The following is a 20,654-nucleotide window of genomic DNA, read 5'->3' as shown; positions in this document are numbered from 1 at the left end:
GAAGATGGGGTTGATCTATCAAACAAGAGATGGGCTTGTTGTACCTAACGTCTTTTCCTGCTTCTAAAAAATCTTAAATTCTTATTCCTTTCACTGAAATAAACTGATTCTTTGCTGACACTGGCTTTGGTTCAGTATCTGATGCTTGTAGTCTGGATTGAATATTGCTCTTTATATTTACCCTTTTATTCAGTGAAATGTGTTCAGCAGACTCCCGGATGGCAACTTTTCTTGACTTGTGCATTACACTGTATTCTTCAGTAGTATTCCTTTTGACAGAACGAGACTCTGCATCAAAAAGATTCTTTCTGGTAAGGTACCCTGCAGACTGCTTGATTCTTTCATCTTCTGTGCCAGTAATTCCACTGACACACTCATGGCTAAACAAAGATAAGCAGCATATAAGTAAATCTTATTATCAATTCGTTTTTTATGCATAGCTTTCCCCCATTTCTTTTTCATTGTATTTCCCTTCCACATTATAATTAGTTACTTCACTTCCATTATTGTCTATCTACCAACGGACAAGCTCTTCAGCATATACAGACAAACTTTATTATAACAAAATTTGTTCATGGTCCATTGTCCCATTAACTTCTATAGTCTTGAAATTAAATCCATAGTACTTTACAGCACAGAAGGAAGCCATTCATCCTATTATGCCAGTACTCGACCAATACAAAACTAGCCCCACTGCCCGCTCCCTCCCCATAGTCCTGTATCTTCCTCTGCCTCAGCAACAGCAACTTGTATGTATATAGCGCCTTTAACATCCCAAGGCACTGCACAGGAGTATTATAAGACAAAAAATTTGACACCGAGCCACATAAGGATAAATTAGGGCAGGTGACCAAAAGCTTGGTCAAAGAGGTAGGTTTTAAAGAGCGTCTTAAAGGAGGAAAGAGAGGTAGCAAGGCGGAGAGGTTTAGGCAGGGAATTCCAGGGCTTAGGGCCGAAGCAACAGAAGGCACGGTCACCAATGGTTGAGCGATTTATAATCAGGGATGCTCAAGAGGGCAGAATTAGAGGAGCACAGATATCTCGCGGGGGGGGGGGGTGGTGTTGTGGGGCTGAAGGAGATTACAGAGATAGGGAGGGGCGAGGCCATGGAGGGATTTGAAAACCAGGATGAGAATGTTGAAATCGAGGCGCTGCTTCGAATATTGATCCCATATTACCATTGAAGGTGCAAAGGTCTATGTCTCAACCATGCCCTGTGACAAAGCGTTTCATGCTTCAATAACCCTCAAATAATAAGAAATTTTTCCTAACCTCTTACCTCACTCTCTTAAAGACAATTATAAATTAATGATCGCTCTTCACTGACTCCCTAACAAGAGCAAATCATCTTTTCTTATTCACCCTATCAGAACCCTCATAATGTTAAAGACCTCTATTAAATCTTCTCTTGGCTTTTTCTGATCCAATGGAAGCAGTATCTCAAGTCTCCTCATAACTATACTTTCCCATCTCTGGGATCATCCTGGTGAAGCTACCCTGTATACTCTTAATGGCATTGTTGTCCTTTCTATATAAAACTGCACAAAGTACGCTGACAATGGCCTAACATACGTTTTGCACTAATGTATCAATACCTATTTACTCTTGTTCTCTATGCCCCTATTTATAGAATCAAAATTCTGTTAGCTCTTTTATGACTTTGCCTATCTGCACACACACTTTCCAGGAATGATGTATTTGAACCCTTTGATCTCTCTGTTCGTCACACCCTTCAGCATCTTTCGATTGAGTATTTACTCCCATTCCTTGTTTTGTCTCTTAAAACATATTAAATCACACTTATCCACATTAAATTGAATCTGTAATCTATCCATCCATTCAACTAACCCGTCTAGACCTTCCTGAAGTATTCCATAGTCCTCCTCACTGTTTGCCGACTCCCACATTTACGTTGTCAGCAAATTTCAGATTGTGTTCCCCACACCCAAATCCAAGTCATTTATATATGTCAGGAACAAAAGACCTAGTCCTGACTCATGGGGAACACTATACCCAACCCTCTCCAGCCCGAGCAACACCCATTTACCTTAACCCTGTATTTATGACAACCAACTTTCTATCAATGCCTTTACATTTCCACTTATACCACACTCCTGATTTTTTCTAACGTGCCTATTGTGAGACACCTTATCAAATGTTTTCTGGAAATCCTTATGCATTATATTTATTACATTGCCTTTATTTACCACTTCTGAGAAAAAAAAGTCAACAACAACTTGCCTTTATATAGCACCTTTAACATAGAAAAAGTCCCAAAGCAATTCATAGAAGCGTAATCAGACAAAAGTGGACAGCGAGCCCAAGAAGGAGATATTTAGAGGGATGATCAAAAGCTCAGTCAAAGAGCTGGATTTTAAGGATGGTCTTACGTGAGGAGAGGGAGGTGGGGTGGCAGAGGGGTTTAGAGAGCGAATTCTAGAGCATGAGGTCTAGATGACTGAAGGCACTGTAGAGCAAAGGTAGGGGGGGTTACACATGAGGCCAGGATCAGAGAAACAAAAAGTTTTGGGGATGGGGTTGTAGAGCTGGAGGAGGTTACAGACACAGGGCAGGGTGAGGCAATGAAGATAGAGATTGAAATATGAGGATGATAATTTTAAATTGAAGGCACTGAAGGACCAGAAGCCAATATAGGTCAGCAAGGACAGGGGTGATGGGTAAGTGGGACTTAGTGCAGGATAAGATACAGACAGCAATGTTTTGGAAGAGCTGAAAATTACTGAGTGTGGAAGATGGGAGGCCAGCCAAAAGAGTATTGGAATAATCAAGTCTGGAGGTGACCAAGGCATGGCCGAGAGTTTTGGTGGTAGATGAGATGAGGCAAGGGAGCAGCCAGATGATATTAGAGATGTAGAAGTAGGAGGTCTTTGTGATGGAGTGGATACAGGGTTGGAAATTCATTATGGGGTCAAATAGGATGCCGATGTTGCAAACAGTCTGGTTCAACCTGAGACAGTGGCTGGGGATGGGAATGGAATCAGTGGCAAGGGTACGAGGTTTGTGGCAGGGGCTGAAGATAATGGCCCAGAAATTCGGGTCTCCACAGGTGAGTACGCACGGGGTACTCACCCGTAAGCCCAATGGAAGTGCCGGTTTCATGCATGCACTGCGCATGCGCGGGAAACCGGCACTTCCGTTCCCCTGAAAGAAGGGGTTCAGAAGTCGAACGCGTGCGCAGGAGAGGCTGCACATGCGCATCGAACTTACATTTTTTTGCAGGTTTTCCCGGGAAGGTAAGTCTCCAGAAGTTAGACATGTAAAAAGCAGTCGCAAGGCCTGCTTTTTACAAGATATGGTGTGGAGATGCCGGAGTTGGACTGGGGTGGGCAAATGTAAGAAGTCACACAACACCAGGTTATAGTCCAACAGCTTTATTTGAAATCACAAGCTTTCGGAGCGTTGCTCCTTCTTCAGGTGAAGTGGAGAAATGCATAAAGACACAGCTTATATAGTCAGAGAATCATGTCAGATGTTTACAGGTAACCTTTCCAACTGCCATTTATCACACCTCGGCAGAGAGATAATCACAGCAGTCAAAGGTGTGAATGGTGTCCAAACGGGTCAGTCAGGGAAACATTACATCAAAGAACAATGAGGTGGGGTCACAAGGGGTCAAATATTGCTCCTACTGCCTCCCAAAGATACACAAAGCCAACACACCTGGACGTCCTATCGCATCAGGCAACGGAACCCTGTGTGAGAACCTCTCTGGATATGTCGAGGGCATCCTGAAACCCATCGTACAGGGAACCCCCAGCTTCTGTCGCGACACTACAGACTTCTTACAGAAGCTCAGCACCCACGGACCAGTTGAACCAGGAACACTCCTCGCCACGATGGACGTCTCGGCACTCTACACCAGTATCCCCCACGATGACGGCATCGCTGCGACAGCCTCAGTACTCAACACCAACAACAGCCAATCTCCAGACGCCATCCTACAACTCATCCGCTTCATCCTTGACCACAATGTCTTCACCTTCGACAACCAGTTCTTTACCCAAACACACGGAACAGCCATGGGGACCAAATTCGCACCCCAATACGCAAACATCTTCATGCACAAGTTCGAGCAAGACTTCTTCGCTGCACAGGATCTCCAACCAACGCTATACACCAGATACATCGACGACATTTTCTTCCTATGGACCCACGGCGAAGAATCACTGAAAAGACTACACGATAACATCAACAAGTTCCATCCCACCATCAAACTCACCATGGACTACTCCTCAGAATCAGTCTAATTCCTGGACACACTAATCTCCATCAAAGACGGACACCTCAGCACTTCACTCTACCGCAAGCCCACGGACAACCTCACGATGCTTCACTTCTCCAGCTTCCACCCTAACCACGTTAAAGAAGCCATCCCCTATGGACAAGCCCTGCGAATACACAGGATCTGCTCAGACGAGGAGGAACGCGATGGACACCTACAGACACTGAAAGACGCCCTTGTAAGAACGGGATATGACGCTCGACTCGTTGATCGACAGTTCCGACGGGCCACAGCGAAAAATCGCATAGACCTCCTCAGAAGACAAACACGGGACACAACCAACAGAGTACCCTTCGTCGTCCAGTACTTCCCCGGAGCGGAGAAACTACGCCATGTTCTTCGCAGCCTTCAACATGTCGTCGATGATGACGAACACCTCGCTAAGGCCATCCCCACGCCTCCACTACTCGCTTTCAAACAGCCGCCTAACCTCAAACAGACCATCGTTCGCAGCAAATTACCCAGCTTTCAGGAGAACAGTGACCACGACACCACACAACCCTGCCACAGCAACCTCTGCAAAACATGCCAGATCATCAACACAGATACCATCATCACACGTGAGGACACCACCCACCAGGTACATGGTACATACTCATGTGACTCGGCCAACGTTGTCTACCTCATACGTTGCAGGAACGGATGCCCCGGAGCATGGTACATCGGCGAGACCATGCAGACACTGCGACAACAGATGAACGGACACCGCGCAACAATCACCAGGCAGGAGTGTTCCCTCCCAGTCGGGGAACACTTCAGCAGTCAAGGACATTCAGCCTCCGATCTTCGGGTAAGCATTCTCCAAGGTGGCCTTCGAGACACACGACAACGCAAAATCGTCGAGCAGAAACTGATAGCCAAGTTCCGCACCCATGAGGACGGCCTCAACCGAGATCTTGGGTTCATGTCACGCTACATGTAACCCCACCTGATGCAGGGTCATCCAGACTCGAGTCGACATTGGCTTGTTCTCTCTACACAGATGCGGCCGGACCTGCTGTGATTTCCAGCCAAAAAAAATGTTTCTTGTCTTTTTTTGTTTTTCATACAGACCCCAGCATCTGCAATATTTGACCCCTTGTGACCCCACCTCATTGTTCTTTGATGTAATGTTTCCCTGACTGACCTGTTTGGACACCATTCACACCTTTGACTGCTGTGATTATCTCTCTGCCGAGGTGTGATAAATGGCAGTTGGAAAGGTTACCTGTAAACATCTGACATGATTCTCTGACTATATAAGCTGTGTCTTTATGCATTTCTCCACTTCACCTGAAGAAGGAGCAGCGCTCCGAAAGCTTGTGATTTCAAATAAAGCTGTTGGACTATAACCTGGTGTTGTGTGACTTCTTACATTTTACAAGATAAGTGGTGAATTAATTAAAATGAAAACAACATTTTTTCCACAGGTTTATTATTTTTAAATACTTTAAAGAAAGGTAAGTTTATTTTTAGCCCCATTAGAAAATTTAATTAATTTTTTCAAAAATTTAAATTATTGTTTAAAATAGTTATTTCATGTAATTTATAGTTTATTTTAAAAATGTGATGTTTCTTTTTAATTTATTTGAAGACTTAGTGATGTTTTGGGGCTTATAATATTTATAGGTTTGACAGGTCAAACTTATGAATGAAGCATTCCCTGCTCCGATTGGCTCCCCATGGCCCACGTGATCCCAGGGGACGCATCGAACTAACTGCGCCCCTGGGATACGCAAGCACTGCACGCCGGCAGTTGGAGGAGGCCCAGGATCGGAATCCCACGCAGGCCCACAGCTCAACGGCCAGCGCGGTAGGTAAGTGCAAGTCGGGGGCTTGCACCCACGGGAAGCCCCCGACCCAAATTTCTGGGCCAATGGCTCAGTCTCCCCAATATCTAACGGGAGGAAAATATACAAATCTGGAAATCAAAGAGCATTCATAGTTATAAAACAATTAATGATTCTAACAGTGACCTCTAAAGTCACCAATTAGACTTTTGACATGCAGCTACAGGTGCTAGTACACTCTCTCAAACACTTTTCTAATCCCTAAGGCAGTAATAGTGGCTAATTCCCTTATCTGTATAACCATGTTACTAGTGATGTGCAGTCATACCATCGTCTGAAGACAGGCACTATGTAATCAACAGCTTCATTCTCTTTCCCCCCAGAGTAGTATTGCTTTGCTCTCTTCATTTGAGGGCTTCCAGAAGAGGCTTCTAACATTTCATCTGAAAACTTGGATCTTACTCTGCAATAATAACAAAATGAGGCAGAATTTAGTGGTGGTATCTTCACTGTTCCATGCATAGGTCACATATGTAGGGTAACACAGCTGACCTGAAATACAACCCCAAAACTAACAGCTTTTGAATTCCTGATTTTATCCAAAATATTTTGTGTCAGAAAATTGAGTTTTTCACTTTTTTTATTGATTTCAAGTCATTAACTAATCACTTTCAGTTCCAATATGATTAGAACGGCTTATATCCTGTCTCCTTGATCTCTCAGGTGTTAAAGTAAATACTTATTGTGGAACTGAGCTGACTGGGATTTCAACCCATGGTCTGCACTGAATTAGCTGATCTCAGTGAGATCTGTGATAAGGCATTACAATTGGCTTCAGTGTCCCTGGACTGGGGTTGAGAAAAGTCACCCAGAGTTCCTAATCCTGATAGCTATCTTGGGAACATATGAACATTAGGAACAGCAGCAGGCCATTCAGCCCCTCGAGCCTGTTCCACCATTCAACGAGATCATGGCTGATCTGTGATCGAACTTCATATACCCACCTTTTGCCGCACTATCTTTGGTTAAAAAAATCTATCAATCTCAGATTTAAAATTAACAATTGACCTAGCATCAACTGCTGCTTGCGAAAGAGAATTCCAAATTTCTATCACCCTTTGCTTGTAGAAGTATTTCCTAACTTCACTCCTGAAAGGCCTGGCTTTACTATTAGGCTATGTCCCTGGTCCTAGAATCCCCAACTAGCGGAAATAATTTCTTTCTATCTACCCTATCAGTTCCACTTAATATCTTGAAAACTTTGATCAAATCACCCCTTAACCTTCTAAATTCCGTGGAATACAACCCTAGTTTGTGTAATCTCTCCTCATAATTTAACCCTTGAAGTCCGGGTATCATTCTGATAAACCTACGCTGCACTCCCTCCAAGGCCAATATATTCTTCCTAAAGTGTGGTGCCCAGAACTGCTCACAGTACTCCAGGTGTGGTCTAACCAGGGCTTTGTATAGCTGAAGCATAACTTCTACTGCAGCACCACCACCCCCCCCCCCCACCTACCCACCTTGTATTCTAGTCCTCTAGATATAAAGACCAGCATTTCATTTACCCTTTTGATTATTTTCTGTACCTGTCCATGTCATTTTTAATGACCTATGTACATGGACTCCTAAGGTTTTTTGGACCTCCACTGTTTCTAGCTTTTCACCATTTTGAAAGTACTCTGATCTATCCTTTTTAGGTCCAAAGTGGATAACCTTATACTTGCCACAGTTTTGCCCATGCACTTAATCTATTAATAACTCTTTGTAATTCCAACTACACTGCTTACAATGCCACCTATCATTGTGTCATCAGCAAACTTGGATATGTGGCTCTCTATCCCATCATCTAAGTCATTAATAAATACGGTGAATAGTTAAGGCCCCAGTACAGATCCCTGTGGGACACCACTAGTCATATCTGCCAATGGGGATATGGAGATAGTGCAGGAAAGTGGAGATGAGGTAGAAGATCAGCCATGATCTGATTGAATGGCAGAGCAGGCTTGAGGGGCCAAATGGCCTACTGCTGCTCCTATTTCTTATGTGCTTATGTTTTTATGCCAATTAGAGTACCTGCCCATTACCCTACTCTTTGTCTCCTGTCGCTCAGCTAATTTCTTAACCAGGTCAATAATTTGCCTTCAATTCCATGAGCTTCAAATTTAGCTAACAGTCTCTTATGAGGGACCTTATCGAATGCCTTCCGGAAGTCCATATAAATAACTAGACATTCCCCTGTCCACTACTTTAGTCACCTCTTCAATTTACGTACCTTTGCTCCATATCCCTTGATACCCTTACCTAACTAAAATCTTTATCTCAGTCTTGAACGTAACAAATGTCCTGGAAACTATAGCCTTTTGGGGAGAGAGTTCCAAATTTCTACTACCCATTATGTGAAAAAGTGCTTCCTGATTTTGATCCTGAATGGCTTGGCTCTAATTTTAGGATTATGTCCCAGAGGAAATACTTGATCCATATGTACCATATCAAATCGTTTTAGCATTTTAAACACCTCGATCAGATCACCCATCAATTTTCTAGATCACCCTTTAATGTTCTTGTGACCTGTGCTTGAAAGTGAACATCAGCTGAAGACAGTATCCAGACGTCACTGGATAGCAATCAGGAGTAGGCACCCTTGTTCATTTGTCCCTTCCCTAGCTTGGAAGAACTGAGACCAATTGTAGTATGCCCACCACCGCCCCAGCTGAGATTAGTTAATTCAGCACAGATCAGAGATCACAACCTGGACTTTCCTGGTCTATGTGGCTCAGTGAAGCTGTACCCCAACTTGAGTCAGTACCTCCAGGAAACCAGAGGAGGAAATAATAAGTGAATTAATTTCAGGGAATAAGCTGCAGTTGTCCCTCTTGCACGTCCTTCCAGAGAATACTTCCAATTTCAAAACAAAAAATGACATTTCTAACTGACAGATTGGTAGTGGTATTAAGTCCAGTGCCAACACACTGCCAAAGCAATACACCAGTGGAACACTGAGCCATTCAATAGTTGCTGCAGGCCTAAAACAGAGTTTATTCAGCAGATATCTTGATTGCTGATAAGCCATTTCCCCAATCACTGGAACTGATCAAACTATACGTGAGATTATTTCAATCACAAGACACATTCCAACTGTTCTATATATAATAATCAATCACCTATAACATTGGGGAGGAAAGATCAAGTGTAGCCTTCAGGTGAAGCAGGGTTCAAGGCGGGGGAACATTTGAGCCTGTCGACATTGCCTAGTTCCCATTTTAAAGTCATGTATTCTGTCCTTATTTTAACATTTGCATTATAGATTTCTATCGCCATAGAGTGCCCCCACTGGTGGGAAATTCTAATTACAATATGACATAGACAGTTTCAACTATAAATGTGGAAATAGGAATTTACAATGGAAAAGTTGACAGAAAGTACTCACAGATACAAGATTTTTAATATATTACTAGTCGATTACGCGTTGCATTATTCACAGGGAGTCAGAAGAGATGCTTTTTTATAATAGCAGATATTACCAATAAAGTATGATGGGAAAGTACTAAAAAAAGTACTTGCATTTATATAGCGCCTTTCACAATCACCAGAAATCCCAAAGTGCTTTACGGCCAATTAAGTACTTTTTGAAGTGTAGTCACTGTTCTAAAGTAGAAAACGCAGCAGCCGATTTGCACACAGCAATGTGATAATGACCAGATAATCTGTTTTTTAGTGATGTTGATTGAGGGATAAATATTGGCCAGGACACTGGGGATAACTCCCCTGCTCTTCGGCAAAATGGTGTCATGGGATCTTTTACATCCGCCTAAGAGAGCAGGTTCCCGTTTGTTCTTTCTTCCCCTCTCACTTTCCCTGCCTCTGCATTTGTTTCAAACCTGTTACATCTCTAACTTCTTCCAGTTCTGAAAAAAGGTCATCGACCTGAAACGTTAACTCTGTTTCTCTCTCCACAGATGCTGCCTGACCTGCTGAGCATTTCCAGCATTTTCTGGTTTATCCGAAAGATGGTACCTCTGACAGTGCAGCACTCCCTTAGTACTGCACTGGAGTGTCAGCCTAGATTTTTGTGCTCAAGTCTCTGGAGTGGGACTATGAACCCACAACCTTCTGATTCAGAGGCAAGGGTGCTATCAACTGAGCCACAGCTGAGACTGTGTGCTACAGAAAATAAGTGTGACTCTTAAAGGAATATGTTTGTTTTTTGTTAAGTGATTATATTTTTGCATAATACTGTATATCTATAACAATTAAGACTTTTAAATTGTACACATATATAAGATATAAATTGTGTATAGAATTGGGAGTGATGAATACATTGGAATATTAAATATGTGTAGGTGTATGTATTGACTTGTACTTTTGTATCATGAAGTTCAATAGCTGCAGTCTGTATTAGCAATAGAACTAAAATAAACATGTTAAATCATAGAATCATACAGCACAGAAAGAGGCAATTCGGCCCATCGTACCTATGCCGGCTCTCTGAAAGAGTTACCAATTAGTCCCACTCCACTGCTCTTCCCCCATAGTCCTGCAAATGTTTCCTTTTTAAAATATATATCCAATTCCCTTTTGAAAGTTACTACTGAATCTGCTTCCATGACCCTTTGGCTATTCTTTTCTAGACCCATCTTTTATTTCTTTACTTGTCCCATTACCATCTTCTTCTGCCATGCACAATCATACCTTTTGTCATTCAATCTCTCCTGCCTTCCACCCTATCACAGACCTTCCCATTTGTTCTTTCCTCCCCTCCCACTTTCCCTGCCTCTGCATTTGCTTCAAACCTGTTACATCTCTAACTTCTTCCAGTTCTGACGAAAGGTCATCGACCTGAAACGTTAACTCTCTTTCTCTCTCCACAGATGCTGCCTGACCTGCTGAGCATTTCCAGCACTTTCTGTTTTTATTTCATCATTCTGGTAAATCTCTGCAACCTCTCAAGGCCTTGACATCCTTCCTAAAGTGTGGTGCCCAGAATTGGACACAGTACTCTCACTGAGGTCTAACAAGTGATTTATAAAGATTTACTATAACTTCCTTGCTTTTGTACTCTATAATATGGGGGAATTTTGCCAGCCCTGGGGAGGCGGGTATGGAGGCGGGACTGCCGGGAAAATGGCAGAATCTGGGGGCGGGTACCCATCCCGCCCCCAACCCACCTCCGTGCCATCTTCCCAGGAGGCGGGTACCCGACCCGCACTGGGAGCCGCCTCCCCGAGGTAGGAAGGGGATTACAGCCACTTAACTGCCTGTTAACAGGTAGTTAACAGGCAGTTAAGAGGATTATCCCCATTTTACCCCTGCAAGTGCGGGCTTTCTGACGTCGGGAAACCCCGCCAGGGTCACCGAGGCGAGCAGTGGGTCTGCGGGGGTCGGAGGGGTCCAATAGTGCGCTGTAGAGGTGAGTGATGGGTGCAAGTGTGGAGAGGTAAGTATGTGAGGTGAGTGTAAAGTGATAGAAAATGTTTACTTACCTTTGTTTCTTCCTGCAGGCTTCAACAGTTGGGTAACCGGAGAGTCCCACATCTCACCGGCAGAGATGACAGATGGCTGCTGCATTCTCCGATGCAACATCCATCTGATTTCTGCTCAGCAGATAGGTTTGATGAGTCTTGAATACAAGGACTCATCAAACAACAGAGAATGTCAGTGTTTGACAGCTTCACAGAGCTGTCCAACGATGACAATTCATCTGTCAAAAATTTTTGACAGATGAAACGTCATACGCTGACATTCTCTGTCACGGGCTTTCCCTTAATTGGCCTGCTAAACCCGCTGGGCGGGCTTAACAAGGTCAATCAAGGGAAAATAGCATGGGTTGGCCAGAAGTCAATGGAGGCGGGACTAAAACCTGACAAGTGGGAGTCCTGCCTCCAAAAGCTTCCCACTGGCAAAATCCAGCCTGTGCCTCTACTTATAAAGCCAAGGATCACCGTATGCCTTTTTAACAGCTTTATCAACTTGTCCTGCCACTGTAAAATATTTGTGTATGTGAACCCCAGGTCTCTGTGTTCCTGCACTCCCTTTTAAATTGTACCATTTAATTTATATTGCCTCTCCTCATTTTTCCTTCCAAAATGCATCACTTCACACTTCACTGCATTAAATTTCATCTGCCATGAGCCTGCCCATTTCACCATAGAATCATAGATTCACTGAAACTTACAGCACGGAAGGAGGCCATTTTGGCCCATCGTGTCCACACTGGCCGACAAAGAGCTATCCAGCTTAATCCCACTTTCCAGCTCTTGGTCTGTAGCCCTGTAGGTTACGGCACTTCAAGTGCAAATCCAAGCACCTTTTAAATGTGATGAAGGTTTCTGCCTCTACCACCCTTTCAGGCAGTGAGTTCCAGACCCCCACCACCCTCTGGGTGAAGAAATATCCACTCAAATCCCCTCTAAACCTCTTACCAATTACTTTAAATCTATGCCCCCTGGTTGTTGACCCCTCTGCTAAGGGAAATAGGTCCTTCCTAGCCACTCTATCTAGGCCCCTTATAATTTTATACACCTCAATAAGGTCTCCCCTCAGCCTCCTCTGTTCCAAAGAAAACAGACCCAGCCTATCCAATCTTTCTTCGTAGCTAAAATTCTTCAGTCCAGGCAACATCCTCTTAAATCTCCTCTGTACCCTCTCTAGTGCAATCACATCTGTCCTGTAATGTGGTGACCAGAACTGCACGCAGTACTCTAGCTGTGGCCTAACTAGTGTTTCATACAGTTCAAGCATAACCTCCCTGCTCTTGTATTCTATGCCTCGGCTAATAAAGGCAAGTATTCCGTATGCCTTAACCACCTCCTCTACACTTCTCAGTGTCCTACCATTTAATGTGTATTCCCTTGCCTTGTTGGCCCTCCCCAACTGCATTACCTCACACTTCTCCGGATTGAATTCTATTTGACACTGTTCTGACCAGTTCATTAATATCTTCCTGCGGTCACAGTTTTCTTTTTCATTATCAACCACACAGCCGATTTTAGTATCATCTGCAAACTTCTTAATCATCCCCCCTACATTCAAGCCTAAATCATTGACATATACCACAAAAAGCAGGGACCTTGTACTGAGCCCTGCGGGACTCCACTAGAAACAGCCTTCCAGTCACAAAAACACCCATCAACCATTACCCTTTGCTTCCTGCCTCTGAACCAATTTTGGATCCAACTTGTCACTTTGCCCTGGATCCCATGGGCTTTTACTTTCGCTACCAGTCTGCCATGTGGGACCTTATCAAAAGCCTTGCTAAAATCCATATAGACTACATCAAACGAAATACCCTCATCGACCCTCCTTGTTAACTCCTCAAAAAATTCAATCAAGTTAGTCAAACACGGCCTTCCCTTAACAAATCCATGCCTACTGTCCTTGATTAATCCGTGTCTTTTTAAATGAAGATTTATCCTGTCCCTCTTTTTCCAATAATTTTCCCACCACTGAGGTTAGGCTGACTGGCCTGTAATTACTCGGTCTATCCCTTTCTCCCTTTTTAAACAAAGGTACAACGTTAGCAGTCCTCCAGTCTATGTTTCTACACCTTTAACCATAGAGGATTGGAAAATGATTGTCAGAGCCTCTGCTATTTCCTCTTTTGTTTCTCTTAACAGCCTGGGATACATTTCACCTGGGCCTGGGGATTTATCCATTTTCAAAGCTACTAAGCCACCAGTCTGTTTAAGTCCTCCTAATATCTGCTACTATCCTTCTCACTGTTTACTATGTTTCTAAGCTTGGTGTCATCTACAAATTTTGAAATTATGACCCCTATACCCAAGTTCAGGTCATTAATGTATATCAAAAAGAGCAATAGTCCCAATAGGGGACACCACTGCATACTTCCCTCCAGTCTGAAAAATGGCCATTCACTACTACTCTCTGCTTTCTGTCTCTCAGTCTGTGTTGTATACACACTGTCACTGTCCCTTTAATTCCATGGGTTTCAATTTTGCTAGCAAGACTAATATCTGGTACATTATCAAACGCCTTCAGAAAGTCCATATATACATCAACTGCACTACCTTCAATAACTATTTCCATTATTTCATTGAAGAATTCAATCAAGTTAATCAAACACAATTTACCTTTAACAAATCTATGTTAGCTGTCATTTATTAGCCCATGTTCTTCCAAGTGACAATTAATTTTTCTTGGATTATTGTCTCTAGACGTTTCCCCACCACCGATGTTAGGCTGACTGGCCAGTAGTTACCTGGTTTATCCCTCTTCCCTTTTTTGAACAGGGGTGTAGCCCTCCAGTCCTCTGGCTCCACTCCCATAATCCAAGGAGGATTGAAAGATTGTGGCTAGAGCCTCCGTTGGCAGCAGGGAACCTTGCCCGCCAGCAACGCATATCAGGTATTCAGGTGTGTGATTGGGAAATTCGGCCAACCAAACTAACCAGCATTCTGGACAGCAGGTGTCCGAGTTTCTAATATGTGCTGTTGGAAGGCAAAGCTCCCTGCTGGTAGCACAAATTTGTAAAATAGCCCCAAGGCCAGGAATTTCCACAGAGCTGCTCACACTCTGCTGCCGTAACTTTTCCAGACGTGTGGCGGAAGCCCCTGCTACACATGTAAACAGAGTTTCTGCCACACTTCCAGCCAAGTTGCGGCAATGCAGAGGCAGCAGCTCCAAGGAAATTCCCGAGTTAAGTTCATTTTTGTCAAGTGAAACAGCTGTGCAAATTCCTTTACGTTAATAGGATACAATTTGATTTTGACCTTCAGATAATTCTTAACTCAGAGTTCAAATTAACCCAAAATTTCTGGCAAACGCTTTGGGTTGAAATTGCTTTGCAGAATATTGGAAACAAATGAAGTCCTTCTGTCCACTTCCGGAGCAAAGGTGCCAGCATATCACACAGTGCGATTTCAACAACATTATTTTTATATATAAAGGGTAATTTTACAAACTTGCACTTCCACATGGAGCTCCATACATCAGGAGTAAACGAATAGACAGAAGATTATGGGTGGGTGCTTATATGCCTGAATTCCTGATCTGCGCTCTTCGAACATGAAGCTCCACACTGGGAGAATTCACGACATTATCCTATGCTGTATATAATTGCATAATGAGTGCTACTGTCAAGACTAATTGAAAAGAATGTTATGACTTTTTTTGCTTGACCATTCAAAATGGCCCACTATAACATCATCAAATAGTAGATTTTTGAGGTAATTTTCAAAAAAATGAATTGCTGACATCACCTGAAGGAGGAGTCTGGAAAGCTTCAAACATTTGTGTTAAATGGTGTGATTAATAAGTGACATTCATGTTTTGTATATAGAGGGTACCACATGAATATCAATGTGAAAAGGGACAGTATATCTCAAAAACAATGAACGTTAAGATGCTGTTTAGCAACTCAAACAGCCACTGTAAAAGAACATTTGAACAATGGGTTGGATTTTGCTGTAGAAATAATGGTGAGGCTAACAGCACTCACCGTTATTAAAGTGTAAATCAGACAGCAACCTCCTGATTTCTGCGCTTAACTGCGCCTATGTGGTCGCTGGAAGTTGCCGTGCAGTTAAACACAGAAATCAGCACGTTGCTGCCTGAGTTGCCCTGTTCCTCCAGAAGCTGCACTATAACAGTATCTTGCCGAGAGACTTGGCATTAAAAGAAATGGAACAGTGTGAAGTTGCTGTACTAACATGATAGATACTCACTAAACTCGCCAGAAAAAGTTAGGGCTTGCCATGTCAGTGTAAGTAAATTTAGTGGCATGATAAGTCTTAATTACTGCCAAACAACCTCTCTGGCACTGAAAATTAACTTTTAAAGTGTGAAGTCTCATTCCTTTAGATTTTAATTATTGTTAGAGATTTTAAAAAAAATTTAAAAATCGTTTTTTTTACTTTTTCTTTCTGTCTCTTTTCCTCTCTCTTTTAATCCTACCTTTCTTTCCCTCTCTTAATTTCACTTTCTGTACATGATTTGACATTGAATTAAATATTCTAACTGACACTTCCTGGTTCAGACTCTGCTCGGCTCATTAACAATTCTTCAATCTGATTGGTTAAGGAGGTACACAGTTGCTTGTCCTGTTCACATAGTTTCCAGATCCCCTGTAGAGGGAGCTGCACTGAAATGGCTCTCTAATCAGTGCAAGTTCCAGTGCAAAACCCCATAGAAAGTTTGTGGGCAAGTGGAAGCGCTGTACATTCACCGCTGACCGCAAAACCTGGCCCATTATTTTTCATATCAACACCTCAACAAAGTAATTCTACTGAGTGCTTTATTACATCAGAGAATTTCATGTGTGCTTAAAAGGTCGTCGTCGTATGTGTCTTCACACTGTTCCCTTTGGGGAACTGTATGAAGTGGTGGAAGGATTTCTGGCTGTGATTAACGCTCCTTCCGTGACTGTAACCATCTTCGTACCAGCCATTAGGGTGGTTAGTCTTATGGCGGGAGGGTTTTACGGGCTCCCACAACCCATACGAGGGGGGGGGGGAGCCACCCACACCCACGGACGCAAGTATCCCGCTGGATGTCAACCCAGAATTTAGAGCCGGAGCTCCGACTCCACTTGCCGGGACTGTCTGGAGCGGGGTTCGAAACCCTACGCCTTCTGGCCCAGCAGCGGGGATGCTACCGCTACGCCAAAGGCCCACTCCTGCTTAAGAGGTTATATGGGAGTTAAAACAGGAAACCATGTTCGTCTTCTGGTATTCTATAACTGCTGCGTAAACACTATTGCCATATTACTGCTATTTCTTTTGTTACTCTTGGGACAATACACAGTAAAATAAAGCCTAATACTGTAATCCCTGCAATTCAGATTGCATAAGTGCTCATATTTGCTTTGCCTTTCTGTACATAGTGCAATAGTGTTTCTGTTCAAATCATGTGATTTCAGCATCGCGGTTTGTTGTATAACAGTGGCTGACATAACTCCTGTGGCTGCAAAAAAGTTGACCAAGAATTTAATAAAATTGCCTGTGAGCATCACATGTATGTGCGTATATGTGAAAAAATAACAAAAGCGGGAGTGTGTATCAAGGTGCACTTCATTGGTAGTGGCAACATAAGCACGGCTCAATCAGTTTATAACACTAACTCAACCTCTTGATGTGTTAGGTCATGGTGTGGTACAAGGCACTATGTGTTATTCCATAATGCATATGTCTAATATGCCATCACTCACTGTCTAAAACCCTTGATTCAACTGTAACAGTTTTATTGTATTTTTGTTAATGGCTCTGTATATTTGTAGCTTCATCCTCCTGCTGGCAAAGTGGCCCATTTATACTGTGGTCCAACTGCCTTCTCCCACTAACCAGCCACTCCTGCCCTGCCCCATGCTGCAGCTGCATGATTTTGGGAGCACTTGCTACTCTAGCTAAATTTTAAACAGGGCGAGTATTATTTTTTAATGTTTATAAAATTGCACATGTGCCCACTCGAGATGTGCACCCGTGTGGTTGCCCAAAAACAATAGCAAAATGCAAACACAAATTAAATCAATATCAAGGGATTAAAGTGCTGTGTGATATTAGTTATAAATGTGTTTTAAGTGGGTTAATACCTTTGTTAAAACAGTTAGATAAAGGAATTTAATGCAAACACATTAAGGTGCTTGTTACTAATATTTCACAGTGGAATTTCTTTTTTCTTTATAATTTTCTTAGTATCCTAACTCGCACCAAGTCCTGTTCTCTTAGGCAGTCCCTCGGAACCGAGGATGACTTGCTTCCACATTAAAAATGAGTTCGCAGGTGACTGATGAGTCCAATGCGGGACCTACAGTCTCTGTCAGAGGTGGGGCAGACAGTGGTTGAAGGGGCGGGTGGGTGGGGTGCTTGTTGGTCAGCGATCACCTCTGTGATCGTTGACCAACATTGACTCCCAGTCCGGCAATGCCTTCATTTTAAAATGCTCATCTTTCTTTTCAAATCCCTCCATGGCCTCGCTCCTCCCTGTCTTTGTAACCTCCTCCAGCCTTACAATCCCCCAAGATCTTGGTACGCCTCCAATTTTGGCCTCTTGTGCATCCCATATTTCCTTTGTCCCACCTTTGTCGGCCGTGCCTTCAGCTGTCTAGGCCTTAAGCTCTGGAATTCCCTCCCTAAACCCCTCTGCCTCTCTACCTCTACTACTTTAAGACGCTCTTTAAAACCTACCTCTTTGACCAAGCTTTTGGTTACCTGTCCTAATATTTCCTTATGTGGCTCAGTGTCAAATTTTGTCTAATTTTGTTTGATAACACTCCTGTGAAGCACTTTGGGATGTTTAACTATGGTAAAAGCGCTATATAAATGCAAGTTGTTGTTGTTGTTATTTTCTCTACGAGTTGTACAGAAATTTACATGCTGTTTCAGGTCATTGCCAAATACAGTGATGAAGTACATGCTATTTTGTATGCTACACTTATAAGTAAATACATTGACAATGCTGTATACCTATATAAAGTTCTCTGCACTAGGGTGGGGAAGTTGGTTGAGGGGGTGGGCAGGTAATATGGAAGGAGGGAGAGTAAGTAGCCTTATTGGGTATTGAGGTGGCACTTGGACATTCTAGGAGTGGGGCTCGGTATTCATTCCTTTAATTCAAAATAGGCAAACTATCCAGTGAAGTTGAGTGGATTACAGGAAAACGAGCAATGTGTAAATCGGCAGGACCAGAAAGCAACACTCCGCAACGTCAGAAGGGGTTGCCAATGCCACCCGACCCTTTTTCACGAATAGATCGTTGGTTTAATTGGTTTCTAAAGGGCAGCCTACTAAATATAGTCAATCTACTGTAAAAGTTCAAGGGCCAGCAATAAACGTTTTGAGCATTACGTCACTGTTCCCTGAGATTTTTAATTTAGATTGAACTGCAGGATAAATGGTGAAATCGTTTGACAACGAAAATCGAACAAGTTTATATGTATTTATATATAATAGTTCCCTGAAATCTAGATCCCAGCACAGTATCATGAATTTATGATGGTTCAGCCTTTTTACTAAATACTGGATGGATTGGCATAATTTTGGGAACATATGACATTGACATACTTTAAAATGCAATGTAAACAGCCTTCACCTATTGGAGAACATGGTAAAATCTGGGTTCCTGAGCTGTTGCGGCGCCGGTCAGCGTGTGTGAGTGACCCTGACAGTGTCTTTCTTACCCGTGGGAGTGAGTTGCAGTACTGCGCTTTTCCTGTTGGCGGTACTCTTGCATAGTGGACTGCAACTGGGTGCTGCGATATCCGCGGTCATAGTGCCGGTGGTGTTTCTGGTAGAAAGGCAAAGATACCGAGGACATGCTGGGCACGTAAAATCCAAATAGTTCCCACTCGGCCGTACGAACTCTCCAGGTCTGTTCATAGACATATCAAGAAACATTCAGGGAGGAAGCACAACAATCTGCTCCATTAATTTTTTTTTTTTTAATGATAAAACAGCAATAATGGATGTAGGTGGCTGCTAGCGCATTGCGTGTAGAGGGGAGGAATGCGCTAGTGCCAAGATATAGGAACTAGCATTGACTCTATCTGGCAGCCCGTTTTATTTTCCCTCCTTTTCTGGTCAGATCCTTGGGTGGTCGAAGCAAATAACATTTAAAACGCCGCAGCTAATTTTTCAAAGACTTATTCAGTAGCCAACAATATGCAGCAATGTATTTGTATGATAAATCATTAGAATTATACATTATAAGAAATGTGAATGCCTTAAAAACGGCTGCATATTTTGAAAGTATAAAACAAGATTTTATGTAAACCATTGTTTTAAATAAAATGAGATCTATTCCAATTAATTGGAGTTGCCCTTAACTGATCCCTGTGTGAATGACACGTCGTGCTGGTAATCCTTTATAATAACCACAATTTAGCTGCAAATTTAACATTTTGCGTTCGGTGCAGCGGCTTTTTCACCAAACTTCCTATTCTTCTGTTCAATTTTCTATTTCAAGATTACCGTAGAAATTATTCTGGCAAAATTGTTAATATCCAACCGCATTTTCTTCATATGAAAATTAATCTCAGTTCACACCAGGTTTCTAAACGTGTTATTTTATTGTATATAACCCCGACCCCAACACCGATAATAATAATCTTAAACCCCAGTGTTGTGCTTCAGACAGAGATCGCCCGTTGAGCTGCGTGTCGAGGACTGCACCGGCCAGCTGTTGACGGGACCTTACACTTTTAACCAAGCAAAAAACATTTAAATCACAGAACTGCCACAAAGTCCTGCTAAACGTATTCAGAACCAAAAGCACTTACCAAATGTCAAATGTTTGTTGGGGTTCTGATGTAAATGCCAGCGATAAGGCTCAGTATGGTGAATCAAGCAAAGCAATGGGAGAAAGAAGGCTGCAGACTCGGCTCCAGGGTTCAGTACAAAAATAATGCCTCCCGTCAGTGGAATGTGAAAGCCAGAGTCCCGACCTTTTATGGCCAGAAGGATTGATAAATATAGCACTAGGAGCAAGCCATCAGTCTTCCACAGCTCGTAATCACAACGGATTCAACTGCAGGTAAAAGACTATTTTAAATTTCACACACAGCGAATTAAGAGTTTGCAATTACTTGAGTTAAAGCTCCAATTCGCTAATCCCTTTTACCCTGTCGCTTC

General features: G+C 42.9%; 1 protein-coding gene across 3 annotated transcripts in view; it reads right to left on the bottom strand.

The window, feature by feature from the left end:
- myom1b (myomesin 1b) overlaps positions 1-20,407 on the bottom strand; it is a 197,267-nt gene extending 176,860 nt beyond the window's left edge. The window contains exons 1-4 of one of the 3 annotated variants that reach the window (XM_085992788.1): positions 20,303-20,407; positions 19,205-19,395; positions 6,401-6,535; positions 182-380 (exon numbers count right to left, since the gene is read on the bottom strand). In XM_085992788.1, coding sequence (XP_085848914.1) covers positions 182-380; positions 6,401-6,535; positions 19,205-19,341 — 471 coding nt within the window. In that variant the 5' untranslated portion in view covers positions 19,342-19,395; positions 20,303-20,407. The remainder of the gene's footprint in view (positions 1-181; positions 381-6,400; positions 6,536-19,204; positions 19,396-20,302) is intronic. The other 2 variants (XM_085992787.1, XM_085992786.1) reach the window with 2 other exon arrangements.
- Positions 20,408-20,654: the final 247 nt, after the last annotated feature.

The sequence above is a fragment of the Somniosus microcephalus genome, chromosome 7 (assembly GCF_052327205.1).
Source record: "Somniosus microcephalus isolate GS21.2 chromosome 7, FLI_Smic_1.0, whole genome shotgun sequence".
NCBI classification, from domain to species: Eukaryota; Metazoa; Chordata; class Chondrichthyes; order Squaliformes; family Somniosidae; genus Somniosus; species Somniosus microcephalus.
Note: the sequence above shows the minus strand (reverse complement) of the source record. Positions and strands in the feature narration are given on the sequence as shown.